The 26,764-nt window shown below is 41.3% G+C and overlaps 1 protein-coding gene across 3 annotated transcripts in view; it reads left to right on the forward strand.

Moving 5' to 3' along the window:
• Positions 1-597: 597 nt before the first annotated feature.
• LOC110486134 (corticotropin-releasing hormone receptor 1) overlaps positions 598-26,764 on the forward strand; it is a 202,282-nt gene continuing 176,115 nt past the window's right edge. For 2 of the 3 annotated variants that reach the window (XM_090196204.1, XM_090196205.1), the window contains exon 1: positions 646-780. Coding sequence is in view for 1 of the 3 variants with exons in the window: in XM_090196203.1 (XP_090052329.1) it covers positions 726-734 (9 nt within the window). In the remaining 2 variants the exon portion in view is untranslated. Of the gene's footprint in view, positions 781-26,764 lie in introns of all 3 variants that reach the window. The other variant, XM_090196203.1, reaches the window with a different exon arrangement.

The raw sequence follows: 26,764 nt of genomic DNA on the forward strand, positions 1-26,764 counted from the left end.
CATTTTTGCTAATTTAGTAAAAACTAAAAATTGAAATATAACATTTACTTAATTAAGTATTCAGACCCATATGGCAGACATACGCCCCCTTTGGAGAGATTGGGTACCCCTAGTAAACTGGAAAAAAAATCTGTCAAAAATTGCTAATATATGCAAATAAAAATTATTATTGGATAGAAAACACTCTAAAGATTCTAAAACCGTTGGAATTATGTCTGTAAGTATAGCAGAACTCACAGGGCAGGCATTCTTCCAAACTAGTTTTTGTGGCCATGAAAGTTGGAGCAACTTTGACATCATGGCCCCCACCCTTCCCAACCAGTTATGATTCTGGGGAGACTTTCTATCTCTTCCGCTAGATGTCCTCTTTCAGTAGAGCTTTGAATCGTTCAAATCCCGCGAGAATTGACCCTATGGGAGTGAAATTAGTGCGTGCCACGAGAGAATAGGCTGTGCGTATGGGCGCGAATTGGTCCCAGCCATTCCTTTGTTCCAGCACTCAGGAGAAGGGCAGACGATGGCCGATTGAATTGAAGTTTGTTTTGCGTGTCTAAAACATCATAAAGCTTGCTTCTGCACTTAGTTTGACCTGTTTAGTCGACATATAATATGTAATTTTGAAGTTTTGATGCGCAACTTTTCCGGACCAGAGGACGTTTTGGGTGCATTTCAGCTGATGTTATTAGCAGTAGCTAATACAAAGACGCAAGACTTGAAACCAAACGATGTATTGGGTAAGTATGAAGCCTTCCAGAACATTCTGAACGAAGACCATCGAAGGTAAGGGAATATTTATGCTTAAATCTGTGTTTCTGTTGACTCCAACATTACGTAGAAATGTAGCTTGGAACTGAGCGCTGTCTCAGCATATGGAATAGATTTCTGTAACGTTAAAAATAAATCTAACACAGCGGTTGCATAAAGAAGCAGTGTATCTTTCTAACTACATGTAGAACATGTATATTTAGTCAAAGTTTATGATGTCTATTTACGTTATCTTGCCGCGCTACATAGATTTCCTGCGGGCTTTTTTGAGTAATTTCTGAACGTGAACTCACTGTAAATGGACATTTATGGATATAAATGGCATATTATTGAAAAAAAAAATATGTACTGTGTAACATGTCATATTACTATCATCTGATGAAGATTTTCAAAAGGTTAGTGAGCGATTTATTTTTTAATCCTGCGTTTGTTGATTGCATGTTTTGGCTATTCAAATGAGCTGTGTCTGGTGGTGGTTTTACATATATATGTGCTATGTTTTCGCCGTAAAACATTTTAGAAATCTGACTTGCTGGCTAGATGAACAAGGTGTTTATCTTTCATTTGAGCTATTGGACTTGTTAATGTGTGGAGGTTAAATATTTTTAAGAATATTTTTGCGTTCCATGCGCCACCGTTTCAGCTGAACGTGGGAGGGTTGATCCCCAATTGGGAACCAGTATCGTAGACAGGTTAAAGCACCTTTTGCAGCGATTACAGCCTCGAGTCTTCCTTTATACACCTGTATTTGGGGAGTAACTCCCATGCAAATCTGTAATCAAGGCAAAGGGTGGCTACTTTGAAGAAAGTCGAATACAAAATATATTTTGATTTGTTTAACACTTTCTTAGTTACTATATGATTCCATATGTGTTATTTCATAGTTTTGATGTCTTCACTATTATCACTAATCACTAATGTAAAAAATAGTAAAAATAAAGAAAAACCCTAGAATGAGAAGGTGGCCCAAACGTTTGACTGGTACTGTGCAAAACAGAAAGCTTAAGTTACAAGGCAATACTGACATGAAAAAAAGTTTTCAAGTACCGTTGACAAATCATGCATTCCAATTCTTGCATAGTTTGTAATGTTAAATCTTTTGAAGGTTGTACGGATTATTATGAGCTAATTCTAAGATAATTGCCAGATACAGTATGTGTGGAGCCATGTTTATTGACATCAGACAATGCATTCTGGGTGTCATGTAAATGTCTGTCAGACCAAAGATGTTATAACAAAATGAGGTAAAGGGATGGTTCACTCGTCTTTCGAGTAAACTTTTGGAAGTGAATGATGGTAGTCGACACACCCCGGATTGAGAGTACACTGCAGGGGCCACTGTAGAAGGATCACTGTGTTCATAAATGTCAAAGGGTTAGGATTAGGTGAAGGGTTAGCTAACATGCTAAGCAGCTGCGAAATATGTAAATATTGTAAGTAGTTGCAAAATGTCTAATTAGCTAAAGTTGTCTGTGATGACATTAAAACAAGCAACCTTTGGTGTGCTAGATGTTTGCATTATACACCCACTTATCCACTCCAACAACACTACTTTTGTTTTTGCCTTAAAGAAACGTATGTCTTATTTAACCATAACAAACGTAACTTAACATAATAATTTGAGTGTCCTGGATTTATGTTTACTATTTTACGTGTAGACTATGAGTCCAAGCTGAGGAATTCTTCATTTCATTGAATTATATTATTTCCTAATCCAAAGCATGTCCTAATGGATAAAAAAATTGTATTTTTTAAATATTGCATAATTAAACAAACAGAAAATGTATGGCAGTTAGTTAGACCGAAACATAGACACTCATTTAAAATCAGTAGGTCTTCTGAGGTCAGAAGTATTTGCATTCTATCACAAATATTTCTCATTCTCGGAAGATGAGGCTTCAATGATACTACGGGGATTCACAGAAAAGCATTATATTTTGAAATGGTATACATTTTAGAGCACCTATAGTGTCCAAATGGAGGCTAAGATATTCATGGGTGTTTCTGCTTCAACGGCTATCTCTATAGTTTGTGATATTCTGAGAACCCTGATATTACAGTTCATTGTGCACAGTGCATTGGAAGTGCAGAGGAGATGCCTCACAGCTGAAGGAACCTCATTCAGGGTTACTATGAGACATTGAAAACCCAAACTATAAAAGGTAAATTTAGAAGAGTCCTACAAAAGCAGAACACACAGAACACGCAGTCAAAAGGTCCCCAGTCCCGAGTGAATGTACTGTGTTTGTGGATTGGACCACAGAGTAGATGTAGACATAAGATAGACCATACAGCTACACTTTTAGAAAAAAAAGGTGCTAAGTAGAACCATACAGGGTTCTTTGGTTTGTCCCCATAGGGCACATGTGTCAAACTCATTCCACGGAGGGCTGAGTGTCTGCGGGTTTTCAACCCTCCCTTTGACATGAATGATCAATTAAGGTCACAGATTAGAAAGGAACTCCTCTCACCTGGTTGTCTTGGTCTTCCTAGGCCCTCCAAGAAATGAATTTGACACCCCTGTCATAGGGGAACCCTTTTTGGTGCTACAGTTTTACTCACTGATTTAGCACACTCTGCCAACCCTGATGTCCTTGCTGTGTCTGAATCCTGGTTTAGGAAGGCCACCAAAAATTCTGAGATTTACATACCCAACTATAACATTTTCCGTCAAGATAGAACTGCCCAAGGGGGAGGAGTTGCAGTCTACTGCAGAGATAGCCTGCAAAGTAATGTCATACTTTCCAGGTGCATACCCAAACAGTTCGAACTTCTAATTTTAAAAATTAATCTCTCCAGAAATAAATCTCTCACTGTTGCCACCTGCTACCGACCCCCCTCAGCTCCCAGCTGTGCCCTGGACACCATTTGTGAATTGATCGCCCCCCATCTAGCTTCAGAGTTTGTTCTCTTAGGTGACCTAAACTGGGATGTGCTTAACACCCCGGCAGTCCTACAATCTAAGCTAGATGCCCTCAATCTCACACAAATCATCAAGGAACTCACCAAGTACAACCCTAAATCTGTAAACAAGGGCACCCTCATAGACGTTATCCTGACCAACTGGCCTTCCAAATACACCTCCGTTGTCTTCAATCAGGATCTCAACGATAACTGCCTCATTGCCTGTATCCGCTACGGGTCTGCAGTCAAACGACCACCCCTAATCACTGTCAAACGCACCCTAAAACACTTCTGCGAGCAGGCCTTTCTAATCGACCTGGCTCGGGTATCCTGGAAGGATATTGACCTCATATCGTCAGTTGAGGATGCCTGGTCAATCTTTAAAAGTAACTTCCTCACCATTAGATAAGCATGATCCATTCAAAAATGGACTAAGAACAGATATAGCCCCTGGTTCACTCCAGACCTGACTTCCCTCGACCAGAACAAAAACATTCTGTGGCGGACTGCAATAGCATCGAATAGTCCCCGCGATATGCAACTGTTCAGGGAAGTCTGGAACCAATACACGCAGTCAGTCAGGAAAGCAAAGGCCAGCTTTTTCAAGCAGAAATTTGCATCCTGTAGCTCTAACCCCCCCCCCCCCCGCAGCTACTCCCCAAGCCTCCCCAGCTTCTCCTTTACCCAAATCCAGATAGCAGATGTTCTGAAAGAGCTGCAAAACCTGGACCCGTACAAATCAGCTGGGCTTGACAATCTGGACCCTCTGGCGCCATTGTCGCAACCCCTATTACCAGCCTGTTCAACCTCTCTTTCATATCATCTGAGATCCCCAAGGACTGGAAAGCCTCCGCGGTCATCCCCCTCTTCAAAGAGGGAGACACCCTGGACCCAAACTGTTACAGACCTGTATCCATCCTGCCCTGCCTATCTAAGGTCTTCGAAAGCCAAGTCAACAAACAGATCACTGACCATCTCGAATCCCACCGTACCTTCTCCGCTGTGCAATCTGGTTTCCGAGCCGGTCACGGGTGCACCTCAGCCACGCACAAGGTACTAAACGATATCATAACCGCCATCGATAAAAGACAGTACTGTGCAGCCATCTTCAACGAGCTGGCCAAGGCTTTCGACTCTGTCAATCACCATATTCTTATCGGCAGACTCAGTAGCCTCGGTTTCTCTAATGACTGCCTTGCCTGGTTCTCCAACTACTTTGCAGACAGAGTTCAGTGTGTCAAATCGGAGGGCATGTTGTCCGGTCCTCTGGCAGTCTCTATGGGGGTGCCACAGGGTTTAATTCTTGGGCCGACTCTTTTCTCTGTATATATCAATGATGTTGCTCTTGCTGCGGGCGATTCCCTGATCCACCTCTACGCAGAAGACACCATTCTTTATACTTCTGGCCCTTCCTTGGACACTGTGCTACCTAACCTCCAAACGAGCTTCAATGCCATACAACACTCCTTCCGTGGCCTCCAACTGCTCTTAAACACTAGTAAAACCAAATGCATGCTTTTCAACCGTTCGCTGCCTGCACCCGCACGCCCGACTAGCATCACCACCCTGGATGGTTCCGATCTAGAATATGTGGACATCTATAAGTACCTAGGTGCCTGGCTAGACTGTAAACTCTCCTTCCAGACTCATATCAAACATCTCCAATCCAAAATCAAATCTAGAGTCAGCTTTCTATTTCGCAACAAAGCCTCCTTCACTCACGCCGCCAAACATACCCTAGTAAAACTGACTATCCTACCAATCCTCGACTTCGGCGATGTCATCTACAAAATAGCTTCCAACACTCCACTCAGCAAACTGGATAAGGTTTATCACAGTGCCATCCGCTTTGTTACTAAAGCACCTTATACCACCCACCACTGCGACCTGTATGCTCTAGTCGGCTGGCCCTCGCTACATATTCGCCGCCAGTCCCACTGGCTCCAGGTCATCTACAAGTCCATGCTAGGTAAAGCTCCGCCTTATCTCAGTTCACTGGTCACGATGGCAACACCCACCTGTAGCACGCGCTCCAGCAGGTGTATCTCACTGATCATCCCTAAAGCCAACACCTCATTTGGCCGCCTTTCCATCCAGTTCTCTGCTGCCTGTGACTGGAATGAATTGCAAAAATTGTTGGAGACTTTTATCTCCCTCACCAACTTTAAACATCTGCTATCTGAGCAGCTAACCGATCGCTGCAGCTGTACATAGTCCATTGGTAAATAGCCCACCCAATTCACCTACCTCATCCCCATACTGTTTATATTTATTTACTTTTCTGCTCTTTTGCACACCAGCACATGACCATCTTATCATTTATCACTCCAGTGTTAATCTGCTAAATTGTAATTATTCGCCTACCTCATGCCTTTTGCACACAATGTATGTAGACTATTTTTTAATACAAAAAAAATCATAATTCTGTGTTATTGACTTGTTTATTGTTTACTACATGCGTAACTCTGTGTTGCTGTCTGTTCACACTGTTATGCTTTATCTTGGCCAGGTCGCAATTGTAAATAAGAACTTGTTCTCAACTAGCCTACCTGGTTAAATGAAGGTGAAATAAAAATAAATAAAAAATTAAGTTGAAGTTGGAATTTTACATACCCCATAGCCACATTTAAACTCAGTTTTTCACAATTCCTGATATTTAATCCTAATACAAATTATTGGGTCAAACATTTTGGGTAGCCTTCCACAAGCTTCCCACATTCAATTACAAATTCTTATTTACGATGAAGGCCTACACCAGCCAAACCCAGACAACACTGGGCCAATTGTGCACTGCCCTATGGGACTCCCAATCACAGCTGGCTGTGATACAACCTGGATTTCAACCAGGGTGTCTGTAGTGATACCACTAGCACTGAGATGCAGTGCCCTAGACGGCTACGCCACTCGGGAACCCCTTTTACGAACGGAGAGAATTAAATTAATGAAAGACTCTATATTCCCAGGTGGCCATTGAGTCTGATTTTAACAGTCAGTGTCACCATTTGCGTGACCTCTTAGCCGTTCATCAGTTTCAAGCCTTCAGCTTTGTGCTCTATCTTCTAGCTTCGGCCCTTGGGATTATACCTCCTCATCCCATGGTGGCCTTTTCCATGATCTCTGTGCTTGGAAAAAAGTCCAAAATGGCACCCTTTTCCTTTTATTGCTCACTACTTTTGACCAGGGATCTAGGCTAGGATAGCATAGGCTGTGGGAGTCTATGTATGCATGTGAAATGGAACCCTATTCCAAGTATAGTGCACATTTGACCAGGGACCATACCACCCTAGGGTACTATTTCAGACACATAGACTTAACATGCAGACTTAATTCTAGAAAGATCTTGGGAGATGAAAGGCAAGCCGTGATGATTGTAAATCTCAACAGCCAATAGGAGACAACCACCTTACTATCCTCTGCATTCACAGAAACTAAGCAACGAAAACCCACAAGCAACAGAATACTGAGCATGATCATTCGCAGGATCTTTGGTACGAACTTAACTGACCTTTCTCACCTGTATCAGACACGAGTCACGCGGAAGGATTCAAATGGATTCAGCACATTTTTATCATTCACTGTTTCAACCTGCTTATGCAGCATCTTACAGTAAGAAGGGCTACTGGTGTGTGACGCCTCCCCACTTACCCCTGCTCTAAGGCTGCGTTAGCAGCGCGAATCATATATTTTGTCCAATTATTGTCAAAAGAACTGATCTGATTGGTCAAAATACCATTTATTGGAAAAAGATTAGAATTGTGCTTACTGTGTAAACACAGCTATTGGTCTGCTGGCTGGCACCTCGCAGACTGTCTCCGAGAAATAAACCAATAGGAGAACCATCCATATTTATTGTTTTCCCCCATGACTCTTTTTGAAGCATGCTGTGTGTTTATGGAGCTAATTGAAAGCTTTGAAAAGTATTCAGTTTTTTGGTTTATAAATACTATTCATTATCATAATTTTAAGAATATACAGCTACAATGAATTCCTATGGAATATAAACATGCCCGTAACACTGAATAACAACTCACTGGCAATTGTGTCCTTTTAAAACTGTGCATGTCAAGTTTTGTGAAAATGTGAGGAGAAGAAGAGAAGATGGATATGAAAATCTAAAAAATAAATGAAAATGATTGAAAGATGAGTTTCAATGGAAAGTTAGGAGAGTACTCTGGAACTACAATACTCCTAATCTAAGCTGGAGAATTGGAAGACAAACAAGGAAGGGGATATTGTTGAAACCATGGCCTTCCCTTTGGATTGAGTGTGAGGCGAGATATGAATGGTTTCATTCGTGAGCTTCCTGATAGCTGAGATGCTTCACTTGTCAGCTTAGGAAATGACTTTTTCTGTTAAAAATGAGTTGGCTCGCAGGTGAAGAGTACTCTGTAGATATTCGCTGTCAACATTACTTCAGGAAACCATCCATATTAATATTTCAATGATTTGTGTTCTAAATTTGATTTGATATTTATTGTGAAATGGCCAGGATTTAGGCAGGATGTACAGACACAAACAGCTGGTCAGTGGTCCCCAGTTCCCAAGCCTTCAGTTTGGTATAGGCCAATGTCTGGACTATGTCTGAACTGCATTCAGCATCACCAAGATTTATCGTTTGATTATCACATATATGCATTTCATTGCCTTTGGTCAGAATATAGCCATGGTTTTGTATAGCCATGCTTTCCTAAAGGTCAAAATAAGACCTTCAAAAAAGCTTATAAAGTACGATATAGTCAAGGACTGTTTATAACCAAGCCTGAACCAGTCCTGCTCTGAATACGTGCAATCAAGTCTTCCTCCTTTTCCAAAACTGTGGATCAATGTCAGTGACCATCTGCCTCTTTTTTCTCTCTTCCTTATAGCCATTTCACTCTAAGAAGGCTGTTGAGCTTGGAAAGCCTTTACTCCTGCAGTATGAAATAGCAGCAGTTAATACATATCATCAGCAGTCAATACTCTTTCTAGTCTGCAGAGACAGCTGCGAAATGTGGTTATTGCCTCCCCATCATTATATAACTGAATAACTCACTAGAAATGCTATGAACAGGGTACACTCTGTAAAAAGCTGAACTGGTATAAAAAAACATATTCAAAAACTAAAAAGTAGGAACTGGAAAAATTGAAAACAATAGAGGATAGAAAAACAGCGTCATAGTAAATCAGTTCTTGATAGCCTCCAGAGGTTGAAAACAACTGTCATTGATATCTAGATGAAGTGCTGCCATTTACTGTGGATGAATGATGATATTATCACTTTACATTGAGCAAGCGTTGCATGGAAAGGTTGCAGATGGAGTGAATACTCAATGACAACAACAAAACAAGGTTATAATAGGTTGAAATGGGATGACTCACCTCCTACACCGCCTTTGAATTCAATTGAGCTTCATCATTAGGCACAATTAAAATTAATTAGCTCTAGGATACATTACTTATATTCTATTCTAGACTTGGAGTACAGTACTTCATACGACACATGAAAGAGCTTTGTGAGGTAACGCCATTTTTTTTCCCGGGAGAATCCATAAAGACAAGGCCAGTCTTGATATTTAGTTGGCCCCATGTTGAATCTCAACTATACTTTATGTCAAGATTTTTGCCTGGTCAGTCAGTGCTCTACATTCTATAGAGCACAAATCCCTGACATAGAACCAGCTGCTACCATGGAGGTGGCCCTTTGTCCCTCCAGTCCCCATTTAGATGACACAGGAGTCCAGGGACCGGAATGTACACTAAATAATGCTTGCTTACGGTCCATGGGACATCCTCAGCTTTACAGTACACTCAGCTGTTCTTCCAGGAAGTCAAGTTCGGAGAGAAGAATGGCATACATACATATATTATGGACAAGTCAATGGATGCTGTCAAATCTATTGTAACCAACAACAAAAATCTAACGGTAAAATTGTGTGATTAAATGTACTATTGTAAATGAAATGCACTACATCTGCAACCTTGCACAGTCTTGCCATGCGTTATATTTCGGTCATAGTTGTGGGATGTTCTTTTGTTGCATGAGAGTCACTGTCAGTGTCGCCTATGTCCAGTTTGTCAATTTGGCATAGTATAGTAGGGTGTGTTACATTTACACAATACCTAATTTTGGGAAAACAGTAAACATGCTAGCTCTTGAATTATGATTAAAAGCTTGGCTCTCTTTCTCGCCTTGTCGGTGTCTAACACACACACACACACACACACACACACACACACACACACACACACACACACACACACACACACACACACTTATGTTATATGTCATAATATAACTTGAAGGATCTGTCCACAGCTCAACTATTTTAATTGTAATCAGATATCGGGCTTGGGAATTCAAAAAAGCTCAGTAGTTCATAAGGAGGACTAGGTGATGCATATATATCTCATGACTTTCCCAGTTCAAGGTACCTAATTTGTCTCAGAGGAAAGTGACAGAGCGGTGAGGAATGTCTCCCTGCAAAGAAAAGAGGATAATCCTTTTCTCAGCCTTTCCCTCAATTTTCATTCTGGAGAGTGACGGCGAGGGATTGAGTCACACACGCATGACCATGCAAGGAAGTCACGTAACTTTCTTTTCCCCTAAGAGAGAGAAAATAAATATTGTTTGAGGAAACTTCACAGAAGTCTATCAAGTGTAGAGCTTATTGCACCTAGGCTAACATATCCTTCCTTTGGTTGAGCAGCTTCCTTCACTAACGACCCTGGAAACACACAATAGAGGCTTAAACTCATGTAGCTAGTGGAGCTGCATGAGAGAACACATTCCCATGTCCAGCCAATGAGAGCAATAACACTTGGTGAAAAAAAACTGTGTAGGCATTTCCCTTGATGTATTTAATCTACAAGGATCACAACAGAGCAGTAGTCACATATGACATACAGTACAAGTTAACTTACAGGTACTGCTAAATGGGTGCCTCTATTATAGTGTGTGTGTGTGTGTGTGTGTTTGTGTGTGTGTGTGTGTGTGTGTGTGTGTGTGTGTGTGCGTGCGTGTGCGTGCGCACAACCTGCATCTTCCGCATCTCCTATACCTGAGATAGCAACCAACCCCATTAGAAGTGAACTAGAGAGATCCAAATCAAGGTAGGTAAATGTTTGACTGCTTTTGTTGGAAGCAAGCTGATTCCTCCCACACCAACTTGCAGGAAGTCATGTACCATAAATAATGGACTAATCTAGTGGCCCACTTAAACAGTATTGTAATGTTGGCCAGATGAGAGGTGGAGGATGTGTAAAAGAGGAGAAATGGGGTAAGACACTGCCAGCATGCTTGACTGACCTTCTGAAGTGCACTCAGAGGGTAAAAGGTACAATACAAGTCATTGAGTCTGTCACACCCTGATCTGTTTCACCTGTCTTTGTGCTTGTCTCCACCCACAACAAGGTGTCTCCCACCTCCCCTCATTATCTGTTGCCAGTTAGTTTTGTTCGTCAAGCCTACCAGCGGTGTTCCTGTTGCTCATGGCTGCTTAGAGTTTTCCCGGTTTTGACCATTCTGCCTGCCCTGACCCTGAGCCTGCCGTTCTGTACCTTGTCCCACCACACTGGATTATTGACCTCTGTCTGCCCTGACCCTGAGACTGCCTGCCGTTCTGTACCTTTTGGACTCTGATCTGGATTACTGAACTCTGCCTGCCCTTGACCTGTCGTTTTGCCTGCCCTCTGTTCTAGTTTTAAACTTTTGTTACTTTAAAACTGTCTGCATCTGGGTCTTGCCTAAAGCATTGAAAAAAAGGCGCAAGTTTAAGTTTGTTCCACCTGAGCGAGTCTGACCATAAGTCAGAGACCACTATAATGACACACTAAATGTGTTTGATGGATTGTGGGAAAAGAGCTGGAATAGGCTTTTGTAGACTACAGTCCAAGCTATGTCTTCCAATGCTGTTGTCGGCATCCAAAGATTAGCCAACTTGAATAAATGCTTGGAGGTAAGGATGACAGCAGTGTGTAATCTACGGCGATACAGATATCACTTATTATTGATATCTACATAGAGCATGGATGTGAATCACACTGCTGCTCTCTCATTTATCTTTTTGCTGTGGATGGCTTTTCACAAATCTACATTTGTATTTGAACTCAATAATGGCTGAATTCAAGAAGTTTAAGCTGCCTATCAATCATTGTTTATGAAATCAGTGGACAGCCAGTGTAAAATGTGCTCTTGCAACAACTGCAAAGCGCGAATCCAGGCCTATGGAATAAAAGTGGGGCATTTATTGCTCTATCTAATTCATGCTGATGAAATAAAAAATCTATACTGTAGGCCTAATGGACACTTTCCCAAAATCGCAAACTTTTGATAGACTTAAATGGGCAATCTGTAGTTGCTACATCCATTTTTGGACGTATACATTATATACACAGTACCCGTATATACAGTGCATTGCGAAAGTATTCGGCCCCCTTGAACTTTGCGACCTTTTGCCACATTTCAGGCTTCAAACATAAAGATATAAAACTGTATTTTTTTGTGAAGAATCAACAACAAGTGGGACACAATCATGAAGTGGAATGACATTTATTGGATGTTTCAAACTTTTTTAACAAATCAAAAACTGAAAAATTACTTTCAGTGCAGCAAACTCTCTCCAGAAGTTCAGTGAGGATCTCTGAATGATCCAATGTTGACCTAAATTACTAATGATGATAAATACAATCCACCTGTGTGTAATCAAGTCTCCGTATAAATGCACCTGCACTGTGATAGTCTCAGAGGTCCGTTAAAAGCGCAGAGAGCATCATGAAGAACAAGGAACACACCGGGCAGGTCCGAGATACTGTTGTGAAGAAGTTTAAAGCCGGATTTGGATACAAAAAGATTTCCCAAGCTTTAAACATCCCAAGGAGCACTGTGCAAGCGATAATATTGAAATGGAAGGAGTATCAGACCACTGCAAATCTACCAAGACCTGGCCGTCCCTCTAAACTTTCAGCTCATACAAGGAGAAGACTGATCAGAGATGCAGCCAAGAGGCCCATGATCACTCTGGATGAACTGCAGAGATATACAGCTGAGGTGGGAGACTCTGTCCATAGGACAACAATCAGTCGTATATTGCACAAATCTGGCCTTTATGGAAGAGTGGCAAGAAGAAAGCCATTTCTTAAAGATATCCATAAAAAGTGTCGTTTAACGTTTGCCACAAGCCACCTGGGAGACACACCAAACATGTGGAAGAAGGTGCTCTGATCAGATGAAACCAAAATTGAACTTTTTGGCAACAATGCAAAACGTTATGTTTGGCGTAAAAGCAACACAGCTCATCACCCTGAACACATCACCCACCACCACTGTCAAACATGGTGGTGGCAGCATCATGGTTTGGGCCTGCTTTTCTTCAGCAGGGACAGGGAAGATGGTTAAAATTGATGGGAAGATGGATGGAGCCAAATGCAGGACCATTCTGGAAGAATAAACTCCTGATGGAGTCTGCAAAAGACCTGAGACTGGGACGGAGATTTGTCTTCCAACAAGACAATGATCCAAAACATAAAGCAAAATCTACAATGGAATGGTTCGAAAATAAACATATCCAGGTGTTAGAATGGCCAAGTCAAAGTCCAGACCTGAATCCAATCGAGAATCTGTGGAAAGAACTGAAAACTGCTGTTCACAAATGCTCTCCATCCAACCTCACTGAGCTCGAGCTGTTTTGCAAGGAGGAATGGGAAACAATTTCAGTCTCTCGATGTGCAAAACTGATAGAGACATACCCCAAGCGACTTACAGCTGTAATCGCAGCAAAAGGTGGCGCTACAAAGTATTAACTTAAGGGGGCTGAATAATTTTGCATGCCCAATTTTTCAGTTTTTGATTTGTTAAAAAAGTTTGAAATATCCAATAAATGTCGTTCCACTTCATGATTGTTGTTGTTGATTCTTCACAAAAAAATACAGTTTTATATCTTTATGTTTGAAGCCTGAAATGTGGCAAAAGGCTGCAAAGTTCAAGGGGGCCGAATACTTTCGCAATGCACTGTACACAGTACCAGTCAAAAGTTTGGACACACCTTCAGTACTCATTCAAGGGTTTTTCTTTATTTTTACTATTTTCTACATTGTAGAATAATAGTGAAGACATCAAAACTATGAATTAAGATGTTCAGAGGAAACTGCGTGAATCAGGCCTTCATGGCCGAATCACTGTAAAGAAACAACTACTAAAGGACACCAATAATAAGAAGAGACTTACTCGGGCCAAGAAACATGAGCAATGGGCATTAGACCGATGAAAATCTGTCCTTTCGTCTGATGAGTCCAAATTTTAGATTTTTGGTTCCAATTGTGTGTCTTTGTGAGATGCAGAGTAGGTGAATGGATTATCTCCATATGTATGGTTCCCACCGTGGAGCATGGATGAGGAGATGTGATGGTGCTTTGCTGGTGACACTGTCAGTGATTTATTTTGAATTCAAGGCACACTTAACCAGCATGGCTACCTCTGCATTCTGCAGCAGTACTCCATCTCATCTAGTTTGCGATTAGTGGGACTATCATTTGTATTTCAACAGGACAATGACCCCAAACACACATCCAGGCTGTGTAAGGGCGGTTTGGCCAAGAAGGAGAGTGATGGAGTGCTGCATCAGATGACCTGGCCTCCACAATCACCCGACCTCAACCCAACTGAGATGGTTTGGGATGAGTCGGACCGCAGAGTGAAGGAAAAGCAGCCAACAAGTTCTCAGTATATGTGCTCAGTCCTTCAAGACTGTTAGAAAAGCATTCTAGGTGAAGCTGGTTGAGAGAATGCCAAGAGTGTGCAAAGCTGTCATCAAGGCAAAGGGTGGCTAAAATATTTCATAGTTTTGACCTTAGGTAGGTGTGTTCAAACTTTTGACTGGCCCTGTATATACTTGAAGAATATAACTTAGAAATTGCCCCATGAGCTTAGTTCAACAGTCACACTCCATGAGAACCAAAAATATAAGCTTGTTTTTCCCCAATGTCTGTAAACATTGTAAATGTAAACAAATACTGTATAGCCTCATAACACGGTTAAACCAATCATTTTGATATCATGGATGGCCATGCATCAATAGCTCCGTCTATTCATCTGAGAGTGATTACATTTCTCCAGGCTCATCACTCAGCTTTTTACCAAAACAGAGGCGGGGGAACCATTTTGTTGTTGTTTAATCTATGGAGTTGCTCTTTCAACATCTGTATATTATCAAGATGTCAACGTGTCACCAACAAAAAGGTAAACAATAGGCCTATAGCAAATGCAGCATATGGCATTCATTTTTCACATCTAAATAGCACGCCATTCCATGAGCGCAGGACTTATTTTTCAACTCGAATCAATGAGCCCAATCAGTCCTCTATGACAATAAAATCATAAACAACAGAGTAGTGCTGGCTAATAAATCCTTAGTTTTGGGGTTATGCTCAGGTAAAACAATTTGATAATCTATACTTCCATACATCCATAAGTTCCATTCTTGAAGATCAAGGGGTATAACATTTATTGGAAAGACTGGAATTCTGATAATGAAATCTTATTCTTATATGTAGTAGAAAGAGATGGGTTAGAAGAAGCCTACATAACCTACCCATAAAGTAAAATGTAACATCCATAAACTTCAACATTGATTTATCCTGCGATAGATGTCGTTCAATTGGTAACATACATTTGTGTCTTCTTCTAATGCCTCTTAAGGGGAAAGTAATCTAAAAGTAACTGATTTTACGTTACTTTACTGATTACAATTTTGGGCAGGTGCCCAACCCTGTCACATTACAATTTCAAATAATTGACCCAATGAGTAGGCTACTATATTGCAAAATCAATATTTTTTTATCCTTCAAGGACACCAGAAAAGAGCAGGTCGTTTTAGTATCGATCGCCACCACTTTATTGAAAGACGACCCTCCAAAACAAAGTTTCAGTGTCGCAGTCCTACCCTGAAAGGTTACCGTATGCTGTGGTACTCATAATTTGAGCAGGAGACAAACCAAATATGGCCAGTTGGTTCTCAGTCTGAATTATTAACAAGAAGAAGTGGAAACAAATGTAATTCTTCTCTCCATCACCGTGCACAGTATATCTCCCCTTAGAGTTGATGTCTGCGCCGCCGTGGAAAACAATTAGCATAATAAAAAAATCCTTATAGAAATCTGTCTGTTTAATCTAGAGATATGTTTTGCATGGGTAGTGTCTCAATTCACCACATCCGCCAATGGCATCCTTCCCCAAGGTGGATGAGCTACAGCAGTGTTTTTCAGACCATGAGACATCTTGAAAATGTCTCTTCTCACGAAAACGTCTGTAGCATCCAAACAGTTTGGGCTACACACTAATATGACACCTCTATGGAGAGATGAGACTCTCACGAAACACAAACATGTCAGTGTTTTGCTCTAGGATGACTCACAAGACTAGTCTTAAGGTAGCCGGTACCAGTTTAAAAAATGTATGGAAGTACTGTATATATGGAAGCAGTTTAGTGCCATTATTTTTTGGGGGGGGGGGGGGGGGTAAAATATATAATCATGTCCTGATCTTTCTTATATCTCTCAGATATAGGACAGGACACTTTAAAACAATGTTATTAGCCCATAGAAACACATTGAATAACATCACCCACAGCCTGCATTCAGAATGACTGCCAGGGTAGGGAACATTTAATACTGAGACTACCTTTATCATATAAACAGGAACAACCATCTCAGCAAGTGTTGCAATTAATCCAATGACTGTACTAACAGATTGGATTTGTTTGAAAAATGTATGTTTTATATCTTTTTGTAGCATAAAATTAATGAAGCAATCATTGTACATTCAAGAGCACAGATATTAAAACAAACAATTCTGAAAATCACCCTGCAATAGAGCAGGCTCGAAATATGATATATGGTTGTATGCAGAACCTTCTTGCCTTCCAAAGAATTATCAAAGAACCCTTTCCTCTAAAAACGGTTCTTAGGATGTTAAAGTTTCTAGGTAGCACGCTTTGCCTTTCAGCTAAAAACGGTTCTTGATAGAACCCTATCCCTCCACAAAGAACCATTTTTCTAAGCATGTAGAGGTTACAAGGGACCATTTTAAAAAGTTGGCAGAGCAGAAATACAGGAGTCTATAAAGCTGCCTGCTCAAATCTACACAACCCTATAAATTCATGCAGGTGCGACTGATTGTGAGAATACTTTTCAGACAATCACTAATGAAGCCATATAAAACAACAGCACTCGATTCCCTTCATGCTACAGGTGGTCAAGAGGACAGAATGTCACCAAACCAGAAGGCCATGTTTCTGGGCTCTGTCAGACAGACAGCCAGAGACTGGAAGGGGTGGAGTAGAGAGAAGGGTGTGCTGCTGTTGTCACAGACAAACTCATACTCAAACACCCCTCCCTGGCTGTTGCCACAGTGTCACCGTAAATTACTGTCCCCCTCCCAATCACTTCAGGGGCACCCTGCCTGCATTGTCATGCCCTACCGAAGCGAGCGTCTCACCAGCACTGGCAAGCCCCCCACTGGAATGCCCTACTGACAGGTACTGCTGAAAAATAGAGCTAAAAAAGGATGCCATCGATTTAAATATAGCCCCGAGGTATTCACACATGGCCTTGAGGCTATACCAGAACATGGACCTTTTGTACAGAAAGGTGCAGTGTGCCGGCTGCCCCCTTCCATCAAGGGACACAGGCGGGAGGACAAATGTTCCTAAGTATCTTTTGCTTGATCATAAGTTTAAACTTATTATCACACATGTACCATACTTGTAACTGAAATTATCATCGCAATGTAAAAGGAAAGCTAACCATCAAAATGGAAAATATGAAGGTGATGACTCATTCAGTAGTAACCTAACCTGGAAACTGTGCCTTGGGTGTATGTACTATACTGTGTGTTTGCGTGTGTGTGCAACAATACAACCTTGTGACATGAATGTTCAGGAAAAAAAATGTGTGGGCACTGGGTTTTCTCCATGTTTTCTTCTCTCAAGTTATATTATTGCATTTGTGAGGAAATTAGTCGTTTGTTAAAACCACAGGGAGAGTTCCTTGGGGTCTAATTAAATGATTAAACTCCTGAGATGTGTGGCGCCTTGGGGTAACAATGCTGTTTCTGAAGTGAACTTTGATGACATCTTCGTCTTCCTCAAGTTAAATAAACATTTTAATCAATAATAAATTCCAATCGTCATCCTCAACATTATCCACATCGTCATGAATATTCATCTCAAATTTACACTTTATGAATAATATTTTCTGAAATACATCGGGTCCTTCCTAAATCGCACCCTATGCCCTTTAAATTACACTACTTAGGGCCCATAAGGCTCTGGTCAAAAGTAGTGCACTATGTAGGGAATATGGGGCCATTTGGGACCCAAACCTAGGCTACTGATGCGTTCATGACTTCCTACCTACACTGAAACAAATGGTACTTTGAATTGACTTAATTAAAATGTGTACATCGGTTCCACATGAATGAAACATGTTAGATAAACACAATTTTTTCATTTTTCAGTTTACTTATTTTCTTTTTGTCAAGCAAATATAATTTGTTCAAGTAAATGCATTGTACTGGAACAGAATCAATTCAACATGACTTGGTAAAGCTAATTTTATTTGAATTAAATGTGTAGCTTGAAATAGATTTGATCATGTTCCCTAAACCTGATCATTACTTTATAATTAACATTTTATTGATGATATTACTCATAATTAATATCATCAATTATGGACAAGGTTCTACATAATTATTAACGGAAGCACAAGATGAAATGCTGCCATTGTCTACCTTAGTGTTTGTATTTACAAAAATGAAAAGAGAATGTTAAAGATGTGTAACCAAGAACCAAGAGACCATTTACATCAGTGACGAAGAAGGCAAAAGGCATGAGTTTAAAAAATGACTGTATATTTTGTAACGACAAATATCCATTCACTGACATTCAGTGTACAATGAGTTGCACAGGTCTACATCACAGTAATATAGGCTATATATATATATATACATACATCTGTATAAAAAAGAGTTGTCCTAACAATGGTTGTGGGTTCAGTTGGGTTCAGTCAACTGAGTAAAGATACATCCGTTATTAATGACATTCTCTAGACTTTAAAAACACATTATCTGAAATAGAAGTGACACATTTTGTTTCTAATTCCCATAACAGCACACACGCGCACATACACATACAGTTGAAGTCAGAAGTTTACATACACTTAGGTTGGAGTCATTAAAACTTGTATTTCAACCACTCCACAAATTTCTTGTTAACAAACTATAGTTTTGGCAAGTCGGTTAGGACATCTACTTTGTGCATGACGCAAGTAATTTTTCTATTGTTTACAGACAGATTATTTCACTTATATTTCACTGTATCACAATTCCAGTGGATCAGAAGTTTACACACACTAAGTTGACTGTGCCATTAAATTCCAGAAAATGATGTCATGGCTTTAGAAGCTTCTGATAGGCTAATTGACACAATTTGAGTCAATTGGAGGTGTACATGGGGATGTATTTCAAGGCCTACCTTCAAACTCAGTGCCTCTTTGCTTGACATCATGAAAAAGTCAAAAGAAATCAGCCAAGAATTTTCAGACGCCTGTAGCTTTTGCACAAAAGCTCTGACGAAGGCCATGAGGCCGATACGTAAGCTTATTAAAGATCAGTGATACTATCAAGAGCAGTGTGCGGTTTCCTTTTTCCTTCATCTTGTTCAACTGTTACCATGCACCTGCAAAAAAGATTGCTCAGATGTGCGAGTGCCTTTTGAATTTCAAATGCCTGTAGGTACCACGTTCATCTGTACAAACAATTGTATGCAAGAATGAACACCATAGTACCACAAAGCCATCATACCACTCAGGAAGGAGACGTGTTCTGTCTCCTAGAGATGAATAAATCAATCCCAGAGCAACAGCAAAGGACCTTAGGTAGGTACAAAAGTATCTATATCCACAACGAGTCCTATATCGACATAACCTGAAAGGCTGCTCAGCAAGGAAGAAGCCACTGCTCCAAAACCACCATAAAAAAGCCAGACTACAGTTTGCAACTGCAAATGGGGAAAAAGATTGTACTTTTTGAAGAAACGTCCTCTGGTCTGATGAAACAAAAATAGAACTGTTTGGCAATAATGACCATCGTTAAGTTTGGAGGAAAAAGGGGGAGGCTTGCAAGCTGAAGAACACCATCCCAACCGTGAAGCATGGGGGTGGCAGCTGTTGTGGGGGTGCTTGCTGCAGGAGGGACTGGTGCACTTCACAAAATAGATGGCATCATGAGGACGGAAAATGATGTGGATATATTGAAGCAACATCTCAAGATATCAGTCAGGAAGTTAAAGCTTGGTCGCAAATGGGTCTTACAAATGGACAATGACACCAAGCATACTTCCAAAGTTGTGGCAAAATGGCGTAAGGACAACAAAGTCAAGGTATTGGAGTGGCCATCACAAAGCCCTGACCTCAATCCTACAGAAAATGTGTGGGCAGAACTGAAAAAGCATGTGTGAGCAAAGAGGCCTACAAACCTGACTCAGTTACACCCGCTCTGTAAGGAGGAATGGGCCAAAATTCACCCAACTTATTGTGGGAAGCTTGTGGAAGGCTACCCAAAACGTTTGACCCAAGTTAAACAATTTAAAGGCAATGATACCAAACACTAATTGAGTGTATGTAAACTTCTGACCCACTGGGAATGGGATAAAAGGTGAAATAAAACATTCTCCATACTATTATTCTGACATTTCACATTCTTAAAATAAAGTGGTGATCCTAACGGAGCTAAAATGGGGAATTTTTACTAGGTTTAAATGTCAGGAATTGTGAAAAACTGAGTTGAAATGTATTTGGCTAAGGTGTATGTAAACTTCCGACCTCAACTGTACACACACACTCACACCGACACACACACTCTAAAATGCTTCCAATTGATTGTGTCTCAGATAAAGGAGAGTTGTTTTAGGCTAGATTGTGTCCCTGACAATGACTCTCAGCCAGTGAGTCATCTTTGTAAAGCCAGTTGTGTAGGTTGGTACGACCACAAATTACGCCCATCATTTGTGTCCTACAGATAGTTTGCACATAATTAGGTATGACATCACAGACAGCAGTAGGTTCGTGGGCAGTGGGAGAGCGCTGAGGACAGTTTCTCCTCACTAATGAGCGGTTTGGTGACAGAAACATAACAGGGAGAAGGCAAGAAGATACAATCAACACAATTAGAATGACGAGACCATAGGCCTCAGCAGCTCTAACAATCTGTTCCTATTATATAGCCCTGCGTATTGTTTGTAGTAATGTAATTACTGTTTGGATCAATAAGTATGTTCCTGCCTGCCAGCCAAAGACAGAGAACCAAGAGGAAAAATGTATCCTACAAGACACAACTCAAAATGTGCTGTTGTGTCGCTTAGGCTTTTTTTTCTCTCAAATATATGTAATGAAATAAAAAAACAATCTCCCAAGCTTACTTTGTACTCCTAAGCTTCCAAATGCTATTTCAAACTCTAATTTGTTATGAATCACTAAAATAACATTATTTAAGAGCTAGATTCAATCCGGACCCCGGAAGATATGCATTTTAGCGTGACTGACATTCAAATGTAATTTTCCCATTAAGCCGACATATGCAGTGTTTACAGTGAATGTGGTCTTAACCAAAAAGGTGCATAGCTGAAAAGGGGCAATCAGATTAAATCTAGCTCTAAATTTGTTCTGTGTGGTGGAATGTACCGATAGGCCATATTTTTTACAGTGATACAATGACAATGAAGGGGTTAAACATCACAGAGAAAACTGATATGATAAGTGCCTAGGATTTACTAGGTGTGAAGCTGTCACTTCCCTCCCCCAGAATCCTCCAAATGTTAAACATGAGACAGGAAATCCTACAGGCTTTCCTCCTCATCCACACATCAAAAGATAGTGATGCATCTCGTTGAATGGCTGTCCAAATCTTCACAAAGCACCAGCACCTGCCCCTGTCGTATCTCACCTCCTCACACACACACACACACACACACACACACACACACACACACACACACACACACACACACATCTTCCACCTGACACAGGGGAACAGAACTGCCTGATTGATGGTGGCACATCCTTCTTTTCAGCACCGTGGCTTCCTTTGTCTTGTGAATCTAAAAAACCCAGGCATACAGTTGCAGGCATAGTGGTTAAATGTGGACAGTGAGGATTTAGCATGTTACCACCAACAAATCCAGGGGGACAACATCTCCCTTTCAATTTTTTTCAACCTTTATTTATCACAGACAATGTTGAGACAGCCTATGGGGAGGAGGTCCGAGAACTGGCAGTGTGCTGCCAGGACAACACCCTCACCCTCAATGTAAGCAAGACAAAGGAGTTGATCGTGGACTACAGGAAAAGGAGGGACGAACAGGCCTCCATTAACATCGACAGGGCTGTAGTGGAGCAGGTCGAAAGTTTCAAGTTCCTTGGTGTCTACATCACCAATGAACTATAATGGTCCAAACGTACCAAGACAGTCGTGAAGAGGGCATGACAAATCTGAAAAGATTTGGCATGGGTCCCCAGAACCTCAAAAGGTTCTACAGCTGCACCAACGAGAGTATCCTGACCGGTTGCATCACCGCCTGTCAGAGACTCCAGTCCACCAAGTTACAGACTGTATTCTCTGCTGCCGCACGGCAAGTGGTACCGGAGCACCAAGTCTAGGACCAAAAGGCTCCTCAACAGCTTCTAGCCCCAAGCCATTAGACTGCTGAACAATTCATAAAAATCGCCAACAGACCATTTACTCTGACCATTTACCCTCTTGTACAATGCTGCTACTCGCTGTTTGTTTGTTAACAATGCATAGTCACTTCGCCCCCACCTACATATACAGGTTACCTAAACTAGCCTGTACCCCTGCACACTGACTCGGTACCGGTGCCCCCTATATATAGCCTTGTTAGTCTTATTGTGTTACTTTTTATTATTACTTTTATTTGAGCCTACTTGGTAAATATTTTCTTCTTCTTGAATTGCACTGTTGGTTAAGGGCTTGTAAGTAAGCATTTCACGGTAACACTTGTTGAATTCGGCACCTATGGCAAATAGTTTGATTTGACTAGGCAAGTCAATTAAGAACACATTTTTATTTACAATGACGGCCTAGGAAGAGTGGGTTAACTGCCTTGTTTAGGGGCAGAACGACAGATTTTTACCTTGTCAGCTCGGGGATTCGATCTAGCAACCGTTCAATTACTGTCCCAACGCTCTAACCACTAGGTAATGCTGCCGCTAACCTCTGTGGGCTGGATAGCCTATACATCACATTAGGTTGGGCGGCACCTTAATTGTGGAGAACAGGCTTGTGGTAATGGCTGGAGTGGAATCAGTGGAATGGTATTAAATACATCAAGCACATGGTTTCCATGTGTTTAATGGCATTCCATTTGCTCCCTTCCAGACATTATTATGCACCGATCAGCACAAGCACTCTCCATGACACAAACTGTCAAACATTTTTTGTGTAATTTTAAAGCTAATTTCCTGCTATTCTAAACATTTTGCCATGTCTTATGTGTGTTCGTGTGATATTTGAGTGACTCAAACATTACAACAAAATCTATAGGCTAAAAATCCTAGCTAAAATGGGCTAGTTGATCTGGATATTTCTTACAAGTTATAAATAGCTCTCTAAGGTCTGCAATAACTGACATGACAAGAGGAAGACTGCTGAAGCGCTACCCTTTTTCCAAATTGCACTGTGTGCATTCTATTACCACAACATTCAAGAGTAAGTTAAAAAGCCAGATTGAGTTCCTGCTGACCGGGGGCGCGCCACACAGTTTGGGAACCACTGGGCTAGATGGTGGAGTAGGCCCTGCTCAGTAGGTTCATGCTGTTTTTTTTGTATCTTAGTACTTGAACAGTTATAATAATTATATACATTGAGTGTACAAAACATTAGGAACACCTTCTTAATATTGCGTTGCACCCCCTTTTGCCCTCAGAACAGCCTCAATTCATTGGGTCATGGACTCTACAAGGTGTCGATAGCATTCCACAGGGATGCTGGCCCATGTTGACTCGAACACTTCACACAGTGGACCCTTCATGACATACACGGGAAACTGTTGAGCGTGAAAAAACCCAGCAGCGTTGGGTAGGTTGTAGTGGGTGACGGTGTGACTGGCACCTACTACCATACCCCGTTCAAAGACACTTAAAACCTTTTGTTTTGCCCATTCACCCTGTGAATGGCACACATGCACAATCAAGTTGTCCCAACGCTTAAAAATGATTTAACCTGTCTCATCTACACTGATTGAAGAGGATTTAACAAGTGACATCAATAATGGATCATAGCTTTCACCTGGATTTACATGGTCAGTCTGTCATGGAAAGTGTTCCTAATGTTTTGGACCCTCACTGTATGTAAGAGTAGTAAACCAATTCAAAAAGAGGCCATATCTAATGTTTACACACACTGCATAGCATGTGTAACATTCAACCTGCATCTAAAGCTGAGAGAGCTTGTTAGGGTTAAGTTTAGGCATTCACTTTTTATTGCTGGATTTGAAGATGGACCCTTTGGCACCTGAGGCAGATAGCAAGCTGTCACAGTCAGAACACATAGACACTATGGTTGCTAAAATGGAAAGAGGTCTGTCCACGACAGGGCGTTGCTCTGCCTTCTTGACATCTCAGTCAACCAGACAGGTCCTACAGGCCCTAGTGTAGTCGCACCTGGACTACTTGCCAGCTGTGTATTCATGTGCGGTAAAGGACATAGGTAAGTCGGTCCAGAACAAAGTAGCAAATATCGTACTTAGATATAGTGTCAGTAACATGCATGTCATTCCCTCCTGGCTCAAAGTCGCCTTACGGCGAGGATAGCTGTGCTACAGGCCGACAGAAACTTTCAACCGGTTTTCCCAATTAAGCTGCTAGTTGGAGTCAGAGGCCGAGCCTTCTCTTGTCTCTACTCCTCCCGTTACTGGGTCTGAGACGCCGAAGCTTCCCACCATTAGCTCTGACAAATTGAAAACTCTAGTCATTGGCGACTCCATTACCCGCAGTATTAGACTTCAAACGAATCATCCAGCGATCATACACTGTTTACCAGGGGGCAGGGCTACCGACGTTAAGGCTAATCTGAAGATGGTGCTGGCTAAAGCTAAAACTGGCGAATGAAGAGAGTATAGAGATATTGTTATCCACGTCGGCACCAACGATGTTAGGATGAAACAGTCAGAGATCACCAAGCGCAACATAGCTTCAGCATGTAAATCAGCTAGAAAGATGTGTCGGCATCGAGTAATTGTCTCTGGCCCCCTCCCAGTTAGGGGGAGTGATGAGCTCTACAGCAGAGTCTCACAACTCAATCGCTGGTTGAAAACTGTTTTCTGCCCCTCCCAAAAGATAGAATTTGTAGATAATTAGCCCTCTTTCGGGGACTCACCCACAAACAGGACCAAGACTGACCTGCTGAGGAGTGACGAACTCCATCCTAGCTGGAGGGGTTCTCTCATCTTATCTACCAACATAGACAGGGCTCTAACTCCTCTAGTTTCACAATGAAATAGGGTGCAGGTCAGGCAGCAGGCTGTTAGCCAGCCTGCCAGCAAAGTGGAGTCTGCCACTAGCACAGTCAGTGTAGTCAGCTCAGCTATCCAAAATTGAGTGCCTCGACCTAGGTTGGGCAAAACTAAACATGGCGGTGTTCGCCTTAGCAATCTCACTAGGATAAAGACCTCCTCCGTTCCTGTCATTATTGAAAGAGATCATGATCTCACACCTCACACCTCAAAATAGGGCTACTTAATGTTAGATCCCTTACTTCAAAGGCAATTATAGTCAATGAACGAATCACTGATCATAATCTTGATGTGATAGGCCTGACTGAAACATGGCTTAAGCCTGATGAATTTACTGTGTTAAATGAGGCCTTACCTCCTGGCTACAGTAGTGACCATATCCCGCAAAGGCGGAGGTGTTGCTAACATTTACGATAGCAAATTTCAATTTACAAAAAAAAAAAAAGACCTTTTCGTCTTTTGAGCTTCTAGTCATGAAATCTATGCAGCCTACTCAATCACTTTTTATAGCTACTCATTGAGTTCCCTGAATTCCTATCGGACCTTGTAGTCATAGCAGATAATATTCTAATCTTTGGTGACTTTAATATTCACATGGAAAAGTCCACAGACCCACTCCAAAAGGCTTTCGGAGCCATCATCACCTCAGTGGGTTTTGTCCAACATGTCTCTGGACCCACTCACTGTCACAGTCATACTCTGGACCTAGTTTTGTCCCAAGGAATAAATGTTGTGGATCGTAATGTTTTTCCTCATAATCCTGGACTATCGGACCACCATTTTATTACGTTTGCAATTGCAACAAATAATCTGCTCAGATCCCAACCAAGGAACATCAAAAGTCGTGCTATAAATTCACAGACAACACAAAGATTCCTCGATGTCCTTCCAGACTCCCCCTGTCTACCCAAGGACGACAGAGGAAAAAAATCAGTTATCCACCTAACTGAGGAACTCAATTTAACCTTGCGCAATACCCTAGATGCAGTTGCACCCCTAAAAACTAAAACCATTTCTCATAAGAAACTAGCTCCCTGGTACACAGAAAATACCCGAGCTCTGAAGCAAGCTTCCAGAAAATTGGAACGGAAATGGCGCCACACCAAACTGGAAGTCTTCCGACTAGCTTGGAAAGACAGTACTGTGCAGTATCGAAGAGCCCTTACTGCTGCTCGATCATCCTATTTTTCCAACTTAATTGAGGAAAATAAGAACAATTTGAAATTATTTTTTGATACTGTCGCAAAGCTAACTAAAAAAGCAACATTCCCCAAGAGAGGATGGCTTTCATTTCAGCAGTAATAAATTCATGAACTTCTTTGAGGAAAAGATCATGATTATTAGAAAGCTAATTACGGACTCCTCTTTAAATCTGCGTATTCCTTCAAAGCTCAGTTGTCCTGAGTCTGAACAACTCTGCCAGGACCTAGGATCAAGAGAGACGCTCAAGTGTTTTAGTACTATATCTCTTGACACAATGATGAAAATAATCATGGCCTCTAAACCTTCAAGCTGCATACTGGACCCTATTCCAACTA

This window comes from Oncorhynchus mykiss, chromosome 13, assembly GCF_057628025.1.
Source record: "Oncorhynchus mykiss isolate SJ-2025 chromosome 13, ASM5762802v1, whole genome shotgun sequence".
NCBI classification, from domain to species: domain Eukaryota; kingdom Metazoa; phylum Chordata; class Actinopteri; order Salmoniformes; family Salmonidae; genus Oncorhynchus; species Oncorhynchus mykiss.